General features: G+C 39.6%; 1 protein-coding gene across 1 annotated transcript in view; it reads left to right on the top strand.

The window, feature by feature from the left end:
* Positions 1–13634, top strand: part of LOC126095776 (nuclear cap-binding protein subunit 1) — a 208634-nt gene that overhangs the window by 74002 nt on the left and 120998 nt on the right. Inside the window, exon 8 of the mRNA XM_049910582.1 lies at positions 12940–13111. Coding sequence (XP_049766539.1) covers positions 12940–13111 — 172 coding nt within the window. The remainder of the gene's footprint in view (positions 1–12939; positions 13112–13634) is intronic.

The following is a 13634-nucleotide window of genomic DNA, read 5'->3' as shown; positions in this document are numbered from 1 at the left end:
GAAGGTGGCAGGGGTAAAATACAGGGAGCGAAAGGCTATTTACAATTTGTACAGAAACCAGATGGCAGTTATAAGAGTCGAGGGGCATGAAAGGGAAGCAGTAGTTGGGAAAGGAGTGAGACAGGGTTGTAGCCTCTCCCCGATGTTATTCAATCTGTATATTGAGCAAGCAGTAAAGGAAACAAAAGAAAAATTCGGAGTAGGTATTAAAATTCATGGAGAAGAAGTAAAAACTTTGAGGTTCGCCGATGACATTGTAATTGTGTCAGTGACAGCAAAGGACTTGGAAGAGCAGTTGAACGGAATGGACAGTGTCTTGAAAGGAGGATACAAGATGAACATCAACAAAAGCAAAACGAGGATAATGGAATGTAGTCAAATTAAGTCGGGTGATGCTGAGGGAATTAGATTAGGAAATGAGACACTTAAAGTAGTAAAGGAGTTTTGCTATTTAGGGAGTAAAATAACCGATGATGGTCGAAGTAGAGAGGATATAAAATGTAGACTGGCAATGGCAAGGAAAGCGTTTCTCAAGAAGAGAAATTTGTTAAAATCGAATATAAATTTAGGTGTCAGGAAGTCGTTTCTGAAAGTATTTGTATGGAGTGTAGCCATGTATGGAAGTGAGACATGGACGATAACTAGTTTGGACAAGAAGAGAATAGAAGCTTTCGAAATGTGGTGCTACAGAAGAATGCTGAAGATAAGGTGGGTAGATCACGTAACTAATAAGGAGGTATTGAATAGGATTGGGGAGAAGAGAAGTTTGTGGCACAACTTGACTAGAAGAAGGGATCGGTTGGTAGGACATGTTCTGAGGCATCGAGGGATCACAAATTTAGCATTGGAGGGCAACGTGGAGGGTAAAAATCGTAGAGGGAGACCAAGAGATGAATACACTAAGCAGATTCAGAAGGATGTAGGTTGCAGTAGGTACTGGGAGATGAAGAAGCTTGCACAGGATAGGGTAGCATGGAGAGCTGCATCAAACCAGTCTCAGGACTGGAGACCACAACAACAGGCAGACAGGATTTAAATGAGATTGCAGAAAACACGAAACAATACATGGCAAAATGTTTATATTCATATTATTCTTATGGTGAAGAGAATACTGCATGGTATTCACATTTCATCAGGTTCCTATTAGCAGCCATTTCTTCTCACAGGTAGGAAAAAATTCAGAACGTAGAGTTGGCCATATTGACAAACATCCCAAACAGTCTTGCCAGGCGGATTTTCGTAGTACATTGAAATTCTGCTACATTCGAAGATGAACAATATGGAATTTGTATTTACATCGTTGGATAATGTATGAAAATGCAGTGGTCGAAACTCGGGGCAGAGAAAAAAAGCTCGTCTTCCACCTTTTTTTTTAAATTTTACTGACGCAGAGGTTTTGGCGCCAGTATTTATCTTTGTGCCTACAAAGCATGCCTGTGTAGTGCTACATATATTCGATGGCAGAAGTTAGTTGTGGCGGCACCTACCAACATTTTTCAGAACTTCCGCTTGCTTTGCACTCGATTCTAAACCACAAGCGGTTTTTTGGATTACGAAAACCAGAAAAAAAGTGCGGCGTAAATTCGAGTAAATACGGACGGTACTCATTAGACAGCGCAAGAGAGCAGAATGGGGTGCTCCACAGAACTCACAGACTTCGAATGTGGTCAGGTGATAGGGTGTCACTTCTGCCATACGTCTGTATGCGAGATTCCCACACTCCTAAACATCCCTATGTCCACTGTTTCCAATGTGATAGTGAGGGCAAATGTGAAGGGACACACACAGCACATAGGCATACAGGCAGACCTCATCTTTTGACTGACTTAGACCGCCGACAGTTAAAGAGGGTCGTAATATGTAATAGGTAGACATCTATCCAGACCATAACACAGGAATTCCAAACTGCATCAGGATCCATTGCAAGTACTGTAAAAGTTGGGCAGGAGGTAAGAAATCTTGGGTTTCATGGTCGAGCGGCTGCTCATAAACCACACATCACGCTAGTAAATGCCAGTCGATGCCTCGGTTGGTGTAAGGAGCGTGAGCATTGGACAATTGAACTGCTGAAATACTTTGTGTGGAGTGACGAATCACAGTACAACAATGTGGCGATCTGATGGCAGGGTGTGGGTATTGCGAATGCCTGGTGAACATCATCTGCCAGCATGTGTAGTGCCAACAGTAAAATTCGGAGGCGGTGGTGTTGTGGTTAAATTTCGGAGGCGGTGGTGTTGTGGTGTGATCATGTTTTTGATGGAGGGGGCTTGCACCCATTGTTTTTTTGTGTGGCACTATCACAGCAAAGGCCTGCATTGATGTTTTAAGCACCTTCTTGCTTTCCAATGTTGAAGAGCAATTCGGTGATGACAATTGCATCTTTTAACATAATCGAGCACCTGTTCATAATGCACGGCCTGTGGCAGAGTGGTTACATGCCAGTAACATCCCTGTAATGGACTGCCCTGCCCAGAGTCCTGATCTGAATCCTATAGAACACCTTTGGGATGTTTTGGAATGCCGATTTCGGGCCAGGCCTCACCGACCGACATTGATACCTCTCCTCAGTGCAGCAGTCTGTGAAGATAGAGCTGCCATTCCCCAAGAAACCTTACAGCACCTGATTGAACATATACCTGCTAGAGTGGAAGCTGTCATCAAGGCTAAGGGTGGACCAACACCATATTGAATGCCAGCATTACTAATGGAGGGTGCCATGCACTTGTAAGTCATTTTCAGCCCAATGTCCATATACTTTTTATCACATAGTGTAATTAAAATGACATACGCAAAGATTCCAAATGAAATAATGAAGAAAAATGTTCAGTTAATATGATGATTAAAATGAAGTCAGATGATTAGAAATGGAAATGAATTATGTTTAGACAAAGTAATTGAATAAGGAAATGTTGCCCCCATTGGGTTTTGAACCAAACAACTTAACCACTATGCTTGATACAACCCTGAAGTAGTTGCTATTTTCAAGGCAGTAGTGGGTCACCTGAAATTGTAATTTGTCAGTTATTCACAAATGAGGGCACACAAGTTTGAATGGCTGTAGGATGTGATCCCAGCAACCCTACACCACCATCTAGGTGGTTATAAAAATTCGATCTGACCCATGGAGATTTCTGCTTGTGAGTACCAGTTTTGCCAAATAAAGTATACGCCCGAGTATTTGGACAGGGAACCCATGCCGCCAGTCCCTATGTACTTGACTCGTATGTCCTTGTTTTCCATGAATAATCTGCAAACTGCGTAATTGGGAGTACACTGTGCCATGTTCCCAGTGCTTTTCTAATATGCTCACTACAACCAACTGGAAGCTACATCAAAATTTCAGATTCCTTTCTGATTTCATTTTCCTGCTCGATAGTTCCTTCCTTCCCTTATTGTGAGTGATGTGTGAAAAGTTCTTGCACTGGAAATGAAAAGAAATGTACTTATTTTTCAGTGTAGGCCTCTTTCAATTCAATGCACTCTGCGCAGTATTCTTTCAATGAGTAGATTTTATCACAGACTTGCAATTCAGTAAGGTGAGTGATTTCATTTCTGTTACATTTTTTACATTAAATAGTGAACCCGTTCTCATCCAAAGATTGCTGGACAATACTTTTTTTTTGTAAGTCGGCATTCAATGAATAGAACCTGTATTTGATAAATGTTGAATACAGTATTTAAACAATGACACCTCCCTGTTGGAGTATCAGCAATGTAAGGAAAAAGATAGGTTGCTACTCACTGTAGAGATAACATGCTGAATTGCAGACAGGCACAGTGAGAAGATTGTTACAAATTTAGCTTTCAGACAAAGTTTTCTTCAGAAAAGAAAACAAACACACACACACACACACACACACACACACACACACACACACATATTCATTTACACAAGCATGCACGCCTCACGCGCACATAACCATCATCTCCAGGAATTCAGACTGGAATGCTACTGTCACATTGTACAGAAGCAACAATCTGGAGGGGGTGGGGAAGGGGAAGGGGAAGCAGGGCATGGGTAGGGAGAGAGAACAGCACTGTGTGACAGAGCGTGCAGGGACTAGAAGGAGACATGACAACACTGCCACCAGATGCAGTGTCAGGGGACTGTGGGGCAGGGAGATGATGAGGGGTAGCATTAAAGGAGAAGATCAGGGAAGAGAAAGTACAGTGAGGTGTGCTGGCAGAGGGTAGCACACAAAGAGGGTGAAGGTATGTGAATAGGGAGGAGATGGTAGGACAGGGACGGAAACTGTCGAGATATTCCTGTCGGTGATAAACTACTGAAACTTGGGCTGTCAGAAACAGGAATGCTAAATTGCATTATTATAGAATGTGATCATTCACAGAAGTGGTGATATATTAAAGTAGCTGATATCTGTTTAATATATAATCTGCATTTGAACACTTATAATGGCCTTTATAATATGTCCTTATGTAAAAATGATGTTGATTTTGGTCAACCAAGTCACGTTTTGCCTAGAAAAATTGTGCCACGGAGAAAGAATCTGTAGTGCTGGACTTATGTCATTTGTGTAGAACATGCGAAGTTAACTGAGATTTCAAGAGGAAGTCAACTGTGAAATTTTATTGGAATTTGCGTGTGCTTTCACGCCTGGTGTGAGTTCAGATCTAAAATTCCTGTACGCAGGGCACAGTGTACTTAGCCTTGTTCTTGAAGATCTTGTAGGAGTAGGAAATGCATATTTAGCATCTCCAGGTTTAAAGCTACAGCTCTACAGAAATTTTATATTATGGATTTCATGAAATTAATCAAAACAAATTAAGAAAACACCATCAGCTACAGTAACCTTCATGTTTTAATGTTGCTTCTGGCTCCACTTATGTATCATACACAGTAAATGTTTGGTCATGGTTGATAAAATTGTGCAATACTTTGACAGTCATTGAATTTACACAACATGTATTTTTCAGAACATACCTGACAATCAACTCCAAAGAATTTTATGCTAGCACCAGTTAAAAAAAGATCATATAAACTAAATTATTCTTGCAGATTGGCATGTAACTGAGCTGGTGTTATTGGTATACCAACTTAATATCTTCTCTATGCCAGACCAAGAATTTGCCTTCTGATATATTTATAGCAATCCCGTCTCACAAGGCTATTCCCCCATTGAGGAAACAGGCTGCAACCAACTGCATGTTGGGGCTTACGTTGGAACAAGCAGTGGTTCCTGTCGTTCGGACTCTGAGGTCGTACTTAAATCATTCCAGCAACTGGCAGAGAATGTGGAAAGGCCACTCTGTGCACCGAGTTTCAACACAGCTCACGACTTGCAGCTTTTCCCCCAGAACTGATCGCGACCCCTCGGTTCCGAATCGAGTGGGAGGATTGAACCAGAGACTTAAAGAGGTTCTGTGACAAGCTAAGTGGCAACTTCCTGGGCCTGCACCATAGACTTGAGAACTGTAGGATCCCCCTAAATGGGCCTGGTGTGCACTATAGTCTGATTTAAAGTAGTTGTCACTTGACAGGCAACCGGCTGCAGGACTCCCGCCACCAATAAACCAATGGCAGCTGGCACTGTCGGCCGCCACTGCATTGCCACTTCGCTCTCCTGAGCTGACTAAGGCATTGTGCCAGCCAGTCCTCAGCGAGCCGTTGTAAACGTGCGGGTGGTGGATTTGAGTGACTTGTAGCTTCGCGAGTTTACGATGTCTGATGAAAGCAGTCGCAAGAGAGGGAGGCCGAGGCTGCACTCTCCTCGGAAACCTCCAAAAATTGGCGGACATTGCGTCGTTATACGCGTGAATACGTATCATCCTTAAGGGAGTGTTTAGAAAGACAGAGGGATGCTGGAGGGCCTCTCGTTCCTTTGGATAAGGTGGTGGAGCGAACTGCAGCTGCTCTGCAAGTTAGCGGACGATCAGAATAAGAATCTGCAAGGAGAAATTCACAAAAGAAGGCTCAAGTGAATCATCTAAATTGGATACACCTGGGAAAGAGAGACGACTAGAGAAGAGTGTCACAAAACTGGAGTCTTTTCAGGAAGATGCCATTCGTCGTCAAATATACACATTTTATTCAAGGGAGGAGTATCCAACACTCAAAAAACAACATGCTACCCTCACAGCGGCTGACCTGTTTCAGGGTAGTAAATCGTCTTTGTTACGAGTCGTGAAAATGTTAGGATTCCGCTATAAATCCATCTCTGGCAGAAAGTTACTAATGGAATGCCAAGATATTGCAGCCTGGCGATGCTGCTTTCTTACAGAATTAGTGGGGACAAATTTTGATGATATCGTTTGGCTTGATGAAACGTGAGTGAATGCTGGACACAATTTTAAAAAAAGGCTGGACAGACGGTACCATCAGCGGTAATATGGCAGCTCCGATTGGCAGAGGAAAAAGGATAATTGTAGCACATGCGGGAAATTCAAAAGGTTTCATTCCAAATTGTGTGCTGCTATTCAGTTCAAATAAGACCTTTGACTACCACAAAGAGATGAACCACAATACTTTTGTGAAATGGTTTGAAGACTGTGTGCTCCAGAACGTAACAAAAAACTCTATCATTGTTATGGATAACGCTCCTTATCACTCAGTAATACAAGATAAAGCACCCACAAAGGCAACGAGGAAAAACGACATTGTTAGCTGGTTACAGAAACATAAGGTACAGTTCCACAGTAATTTGACAAGGGCAGAATTATTAGAACTTGTATCGCAAAACAAGCCAAAGAACCTGATTTACATTGTGGATGAAGTAGCAAAAAAGTACGGGCGTAAAGTGCTCAGATTGCCTCCTTACCATTGCCATTTCAACGCAATAGAGCTTATTGGGGCTCAGGTTAAACGGCATATTGCTGCAGAAAATAAGAAATTCACATTAACCGAAGTGGAACGCCTTTTGAAAGAGGCAGTTGAAATTGTGACATTGGAAGACTGGCAGAAGGTAGAAAGTAGTGCATTACGTGAAAGGAGTGATAGAGGACGCATGGAACAATGAAGGTATATTACAACAAAGTGTCGAAGACTTGATATCTGTCAATACGAGCAGCGAAACGGATAGTTCCACTGACTCTGACTCGTGTTTTCGCATTGTCTGATTAGTGTGTAGTGAACTTACTGCCATTAAATATTGTTTGTTAATTTATTTCAATTAATTCTTATTCTTGTTGTGAGACTAAGAAATACTGTTTGACCAGCTCTCGTCATCTCCTTACGGTAAGTTACACTGAATTTTAATTCTGTTTCATTTTGTATATACACCAAGATGTTATTCAATGTGTGTAATAGTTTTTGAGATTTGAAGTCTAAAGAAGAAAACTTTTCTAGACGCGAAAATTTCTCACACTTCAATAGTTAATGTAACAACGGCCCTAATTAAAATTAAGAAAAGATATTTGATATGCTTATAGATACCACTGAGACCGATACTGCATGTAAATTTCAAAATATTTACATAATATTTATAGGAGATAGAGATTTTAAACGACATATTTGTTTCGAGTTCAGTACTGATAGGGTTGCTTAAAAACGCTGTTTTCAGAAATTTATATACAAGAAACGTAATGCACTACGAATACTTTTAAGCATTGTTTGCAGAGTGCATTATTTTGGTAATGAATGGAAAAAAAATATTTTGCTGTGGCACCAATAGTTTTTCAGTAATGACGTGATAAGTTAGAAGCTGTTTGCGAAATCGAGAATTTAAATGGTTTCAAACAAATTAACGTAGCTCTCGTCCTAATTAAAATTAAGAGTAGATATTTGACAGATTGAGATACATTGTAGAGATATACGTCATATGTGGATTTGAAATTTTTTACTTACTTTTTGTAGAAGATACAGTCTTTAAAATGATTTTCTATCGCCGGGGGTAGCGATACGCTGAGGCGGCTGCCTCCAGCCAGTGCTTGATGTGACAACGCCGCAACTTCGCAGCGCAAACGTCAAGTGACAACTACTTTAAATCAGACTGTACACAGTGGAGACTGTTACTCAGATAGCTGACTGTGTGTGGGGTGCACATAAGGCATTTTTAGATTAGGTAACTCTCCATCCAGTCCAGATAAAGATAGCTCTAGGAAACCCATAAGTATCAGTGTAAGATCAAAAGAAATATGTCCCACAGGTGAAACTATTAAAATCTTAGTGGTTAAATGCCAAAGCATTTGCAACAAAGTGCCAGAGGTCAAAGTGCTCCTGAGAAGTAGTGGAGCTCAAATAATACTAGGTACTGAAACCTGAAATTGACAGCAATGAGAGTTTTAGGGGAAAATTTAAGTGTGTATTGAAAGAACAAGCTAATTGGAAATGGAGGTGTTGTATTTGTCACAGTAGACAAGGAACTCAGAGCCACCAAGATGTAGCTGAAAAGATCCACCAAGATATAGCTGCATGTGAGACTGTTTGGCAAGACCCAGTATCAGGGGTGGGTACAAAATGGTAAATGGTTCCTCCTATTGCCCACCAGACTCATCTCCTGATGTAACCAAAATCTGCAGAGAAAACCTCAGTTCACTTAAGTTCCCCAGTCATACTGTAATCATTTGTGGAAACTTTAATCATCCAACAATTGCGTGAGAAAATTACAGTTTTGTTAATGGTGGATGTGATAAGACATCCTGTGAAACATTACTAAATGCCTTCTCTGAAAACTACGTAGAACAGATAGTTCAGAACTCCACTCATATAGGAAATATATTGGATCTAATGGCAACAAGTAGACGTGACCTCATTGAAGATGTCCACATCAATACTGGTATCAGTGACCATGACGCGGTTGTGGCAACAGTGATTAGCAAAGTACAAAGGACAACTAAAACGTTCCGAAAGATGTATATGTTCAATTAACCATATAACAAATCGGTAGTGTCATATTTCAATGAGGAACTTGAAATTTTCAGTTCAGGGCAGGAGCATGTAGAGGAACTATGGCTCAAGTTAAAAAGAATAGTTGAGCATGCATTGGATAGATATGTGCCCAGTAGAATGGTTCATAATGGAAGGGGTTCTACGTGGTATACAGTCACTGTAAAGAAACTTCTAAAGAAACAGAGTACTGCATAATAAGTGTAAAACAAAGTGGAGGACTTATAGAGATGCTGAATGAAACGCGTTTGGCTGTCAAGAGAGCAATGCGTGAAAACGTCAATGACTACTGTAGCAGAATATTGTCAGATGACCTTTCACGAAATCCAAAGAAATTCTGCTCATATGTTAGAGGCACCGAAGGCTGTCCCTAGTGAATGAGATAGGAACTGACATAGAAGGTAGCAAAGCAAAAGCAGAAATGCTTAACTCTGTTTCCAAATGTACCTTTACAAAGGAAAACCCAGGAGAATTGCCCCAGTTTAATCCTCATACCACTGAAAAGATGAGTGAAAACAGTTTGGTGTCAGTAGTGTTGAGAAATAGCTGAAATAATTAAAATTGAACAAAACTCTTACAAGAAGGGTTGTAGAAGTGATCCACAAAACTACCATACCATATCCTTGACATCAATTTGTTATAGAATCTTAGAACACATTCTGAGCTTTAACATAATGAGGTATTTTAAACAGAATGACCTCCTCCATGACAACCAGCATAGATTCCAAAAACATTGATCATGTGAAACCCAACTTGCATTTTTCGCGCATGAAAGCTTTGGACCAAGATAGTAAGATGCAGTATTTTTTTTTTATTTTCGAAAAGCATTTGACTCAGTAGGGAGGAATAAGCATACTGTCGACAGATGGATAGTCATCATCAGATGTAGAAGTAACTTCTGTGTGCCCCAGGGAAGTGTGTGGGATGCGTACTGTTCATGTTGTATAGTAATGACCTTGCAGACCATATTAATAGTAACCTCATACTTTTTGCAGATGATGCAGTTACCTACAATGAAGTATTGTCTGACAGAAGCTGCGTAAATATTCAGTCAGATCTTGATAAGATTTCAAAGTGTTGCAAAGATTGGCAGCTTGCTTTAAATGCCCTGAAATGTAAAATTATGCCCTTCCTGAATTAAAAAAAAAAAAGAAAAAATAATAATGTAATATCCTGTGACTTTAATATCTGTGAGTCACAATGGGAATTGACGGACTCTTACAAATACCTGGGTGTAACAGTTATGGGTATGAAATGGAATGATCACTTAGACTCAGTTGTGGGTAAAGCAGGTGGCTGTTTTCAGTTTGTTGGTAGAATGCTGGTGAGCTTGCAATCAGTCTGCAAAGAATATTGCTTACAAATCACTTGTGTGACCCATTCTAGAATATTGCTAAAGTGTGTGGGCTCCATACCAAATAGGACTTAACATGGGATATTGAACATTTACAGAGAAGGGCAGTGTTAATGGTCAAAGGCTTGTTTTACCCATGGGAGAGTGTCACAGAGATTCTGAAGGAACTGAACTGGAAGACTCTTGAAGATGGATGTAAACTATCCCAAGAGAGTCTATTAACGAAGTTTCAAGAACCAGCTTTAGGTACCACTCTGGGTATATACTACAACCCCAACGTATCTCTCACATAAGGATCATGAGGACAAGATTAGAATAATTACAGCACACACAGAGGCAGTCAGACAGTCATTCTTCCCACACTCGATATGTGAGTGGAACAGGAAAAAACCCTAATAACTGGTTCAATGGGACATACCCTCTGCCATGCACTTCAAGGTTATTTGCAGAGTATAGGTGTAGATGTAGACTGTCAGAGTATCACCCTCTTCACAAATTTTACTGGTTTCTCTTCTTTTTCATATTTTCCTTTTATTCCCTTATGATGAGTTTCTTATTCGTAATCGTGCCAACATCTGTAACACAGTATTTGCTTGTGCTGTTCTTATTACATTCTAGTCCCCTGAGTAAAAGACCGTTTTCTCTACACTATGTTTCACTAATGCTTACCCAATTTAACTTCATCCTTGCTGTCTCATTCATTCGCATCACAAATCATGTTCTGTAAATCATATTGTGAAAGAGAGCCTTCAGGGATGTGAACAAAGTCAAGTTATACATAACAAACAGAAGCAGCCACTGCAATCCTCTTGTGTGAAGTATACCAACAACAGATTATATCTAGTGCTAAGCTGCTGAAATTGATAGTTGTGGAAATTGTAGCTGTCTTTAATGCAGTACTTCCCATTGCCTTTGGCACCATCCTGTTGTAGATCCTCATGAGTTGTTCTTCTTTTATATGCTGTTTCCCACTCTCTTGTATAACTAATAGCATTACAATACCAAGAAATCTGTTTAGATTTTTTAGTACTGTATATATCAGAAGTCCTCAGCTCGTGGGCTCGCAGCAGCGTTCTCTCGTCATTCACCTCCATTGTGGTCGGAGGAAGACAACGGCAAACCACCTCCATTAGGACCTCGCCTAGTACGATGGTGCGGGTCTCCTGCATCGTTCCCTTGCGCTTTGTCAAGAGGCATGGCACTTCATTTCCATATATTGGAAAAGGAACATAACTGATAAATTTGCCTCCATATTCCAGATGTAGAAACTTACTGCAATGATGGCTGATAATAATCTATAAATAAAATATGAAGTGAATATGCCTCTCTACTCTTTTTTACAATCGTATTGACCAACTAGGATCATGTTAACAACTTCAGTTCCTCTTCTTCCTTTGTTGTCGTTTCCTATTTTCCCAGTATTCCCTCATTTTCACCTCATGAAGTGTCTTCCTTTCTTCTGTCCATGTTGTCCCCGATTTTTTATTTCTTCTACTTTTAAAGCCTTCTCCAAATTTAGTATTTTATTTTTAAAACGGTTTCTTTCTGCTATTTCTGATTCTTTGATGTTTCTTTCTAGATCTTTCCTTACTTCTGTAATCCATGCTATTGTCGATTTCTTCTTCTGGAAATATAGGAGTATTTGTTTTGTTAGTCTATTTCCATCCATTCAGTAGAGGTATCCAAAAAGGTTAATCTTTGTTTGGCCATTATTTAAGATATTTTGTCTATATTTTTGTTGATCTCCTCATTACTTCTTATTTTCCAACCAGCTGCAGTTTTTGTTGCACCCTGTAGAAATTTATGCCAATGATTTTGCTCAAATCCTGTGCTTATCTATCCATTAAGAGGTGTGTGCACAGTAATTGCATGTAAAAGTATGATATTAGTTAGCTCTTTCGTGTGTAACAAGAGACTGAGATTTAAACAAGTAGCATTCTCTTCTTAGCTACTGACTTTGTTTTAAATGTGGTATTTGAAATCATTGTCCTGCGTAGACTGCTTATGTCATCATAATTAAATTTGGACAGATGTTTTAAATATTCTAAAAATTATTAGTGAGTAGCCAAAAATGGCAAAATAAAACTTATTGTTGGGATCTAGAGTGTGATAAATTTGGTATCTCGTGTTTCAGAGACTTAAGTTGTTCGGTTTCATTAATTGCAGAATGCAGAGGACCAAGTATAAAGTATTTTCAGCCACTTTACATAATGTATCTCAATGCTGAACTGTGCTTGCCTGCCAGTATTTGCCAAAGTGACATTTTGCTTTCTGTTAGTCGTAAAGTGTTGTGGCTAATACCATATATTTGTGTATCTAATAACAACTGACAATGCACACAGTCAAAGGCTTAGTGATGCCGTAAAACATCTCACAGTGCAGTTGCTCTTGTTCAGGTGATACTACAACAGTAACAGCCAATTTAAATGTAGCTGTATTTCTTGATTACTCATAATTGAATCCATGCAGTGTGTTTTATGGTTAATTAAAATAGTATGGCTGTAAATTAGTACTCTTCAAGTTGTGTAAATAATGCTATTACTTACTTTCTCAAAAAAATCTGATAATGCTTACTTATAAATGCAATAACTTAACTTTATAGGAGACTGCAGTATCTGTCCTGTTTCCCTTCATTGACATTGTTATTGTTGTTGTTAAGTGTGAGTTTTAAGTATTGGATTTTAGATTAATGTGTTAATGGTTAACTTTAATAATTAATTGTTTGAATCCTTTTTTCTAACAGTGCTGCTCACTTGTTAAATTTCCCATACAAGATGAAGATACCACTTGATTATTGCATAGTGGAAGTGATATTTGCAGAACTGTTCAACATGCCTTCTCCTCGTTACCTTGAGATAATGTATGGATCAGTTCTCATAGAACTGTGTAAGCTGCAGCCCAGCACAATGCCACAAGTTAGTTGAAAGCTAGTAGATACAATTTTAAAGTGCCCTTGTCATTTGCATGCATTTATACATAGTTTTATAGTGTCTTCATTTGTCTGTCTTTCTTTTCCCCTGATTCTTCTGCAGCCTGACAGCGATAGAAAGAATAGGGTAAATAAATATTTTTTGGTGTGTTAAATGCATCCTAATCTCTTATATATATTTAAAAAGAAAGATGATGAGACTTACCAAACAAAAGCGCTGGCAGGTCGATAGACACACAGACAAACACAAACATACAAACAAAATCTAGCTTTCGCAACCAATGGTTGCCTCGTCAGGAAAGAGGGAAGGAGAGGGAAAGACAAAAGGATTTGGGTTTTAAGGGAGAGGGTAAGGAGTCATTCCAATCCCGGGAGCGGAAAGACTTACCTTAGGGGAAAAAAAGGAGGGAAAAAAGGACAGGTATACACTCGCACACACACACATATCCATCCTCATATACACAGACACAAGCAGACATTTGTAAAGGCCTTTACAAATGTCTGCTTGT

The sequence above is a fragment of the Schistocerca cancellata genome, chromosome 8 (genome assembly GCF_023864275.1).
Source record: "Schistocerca cancellata isolate TAMUIC-IGC-003103 chromosome 8, iqSchCanc2.1, whole genome shotgun sequence".
Taxonomy (NCBI): Eukaryota; Metazoa; Arthropoda; class Insecta; order Orthoptera; family Acrididae; genus Schistocerca; species Schistocerca cancellata.
Note: the sequence above shows the minus strand (reverse complement) of the source record. Positions and strands in the feature narration are given on the sequence as shown.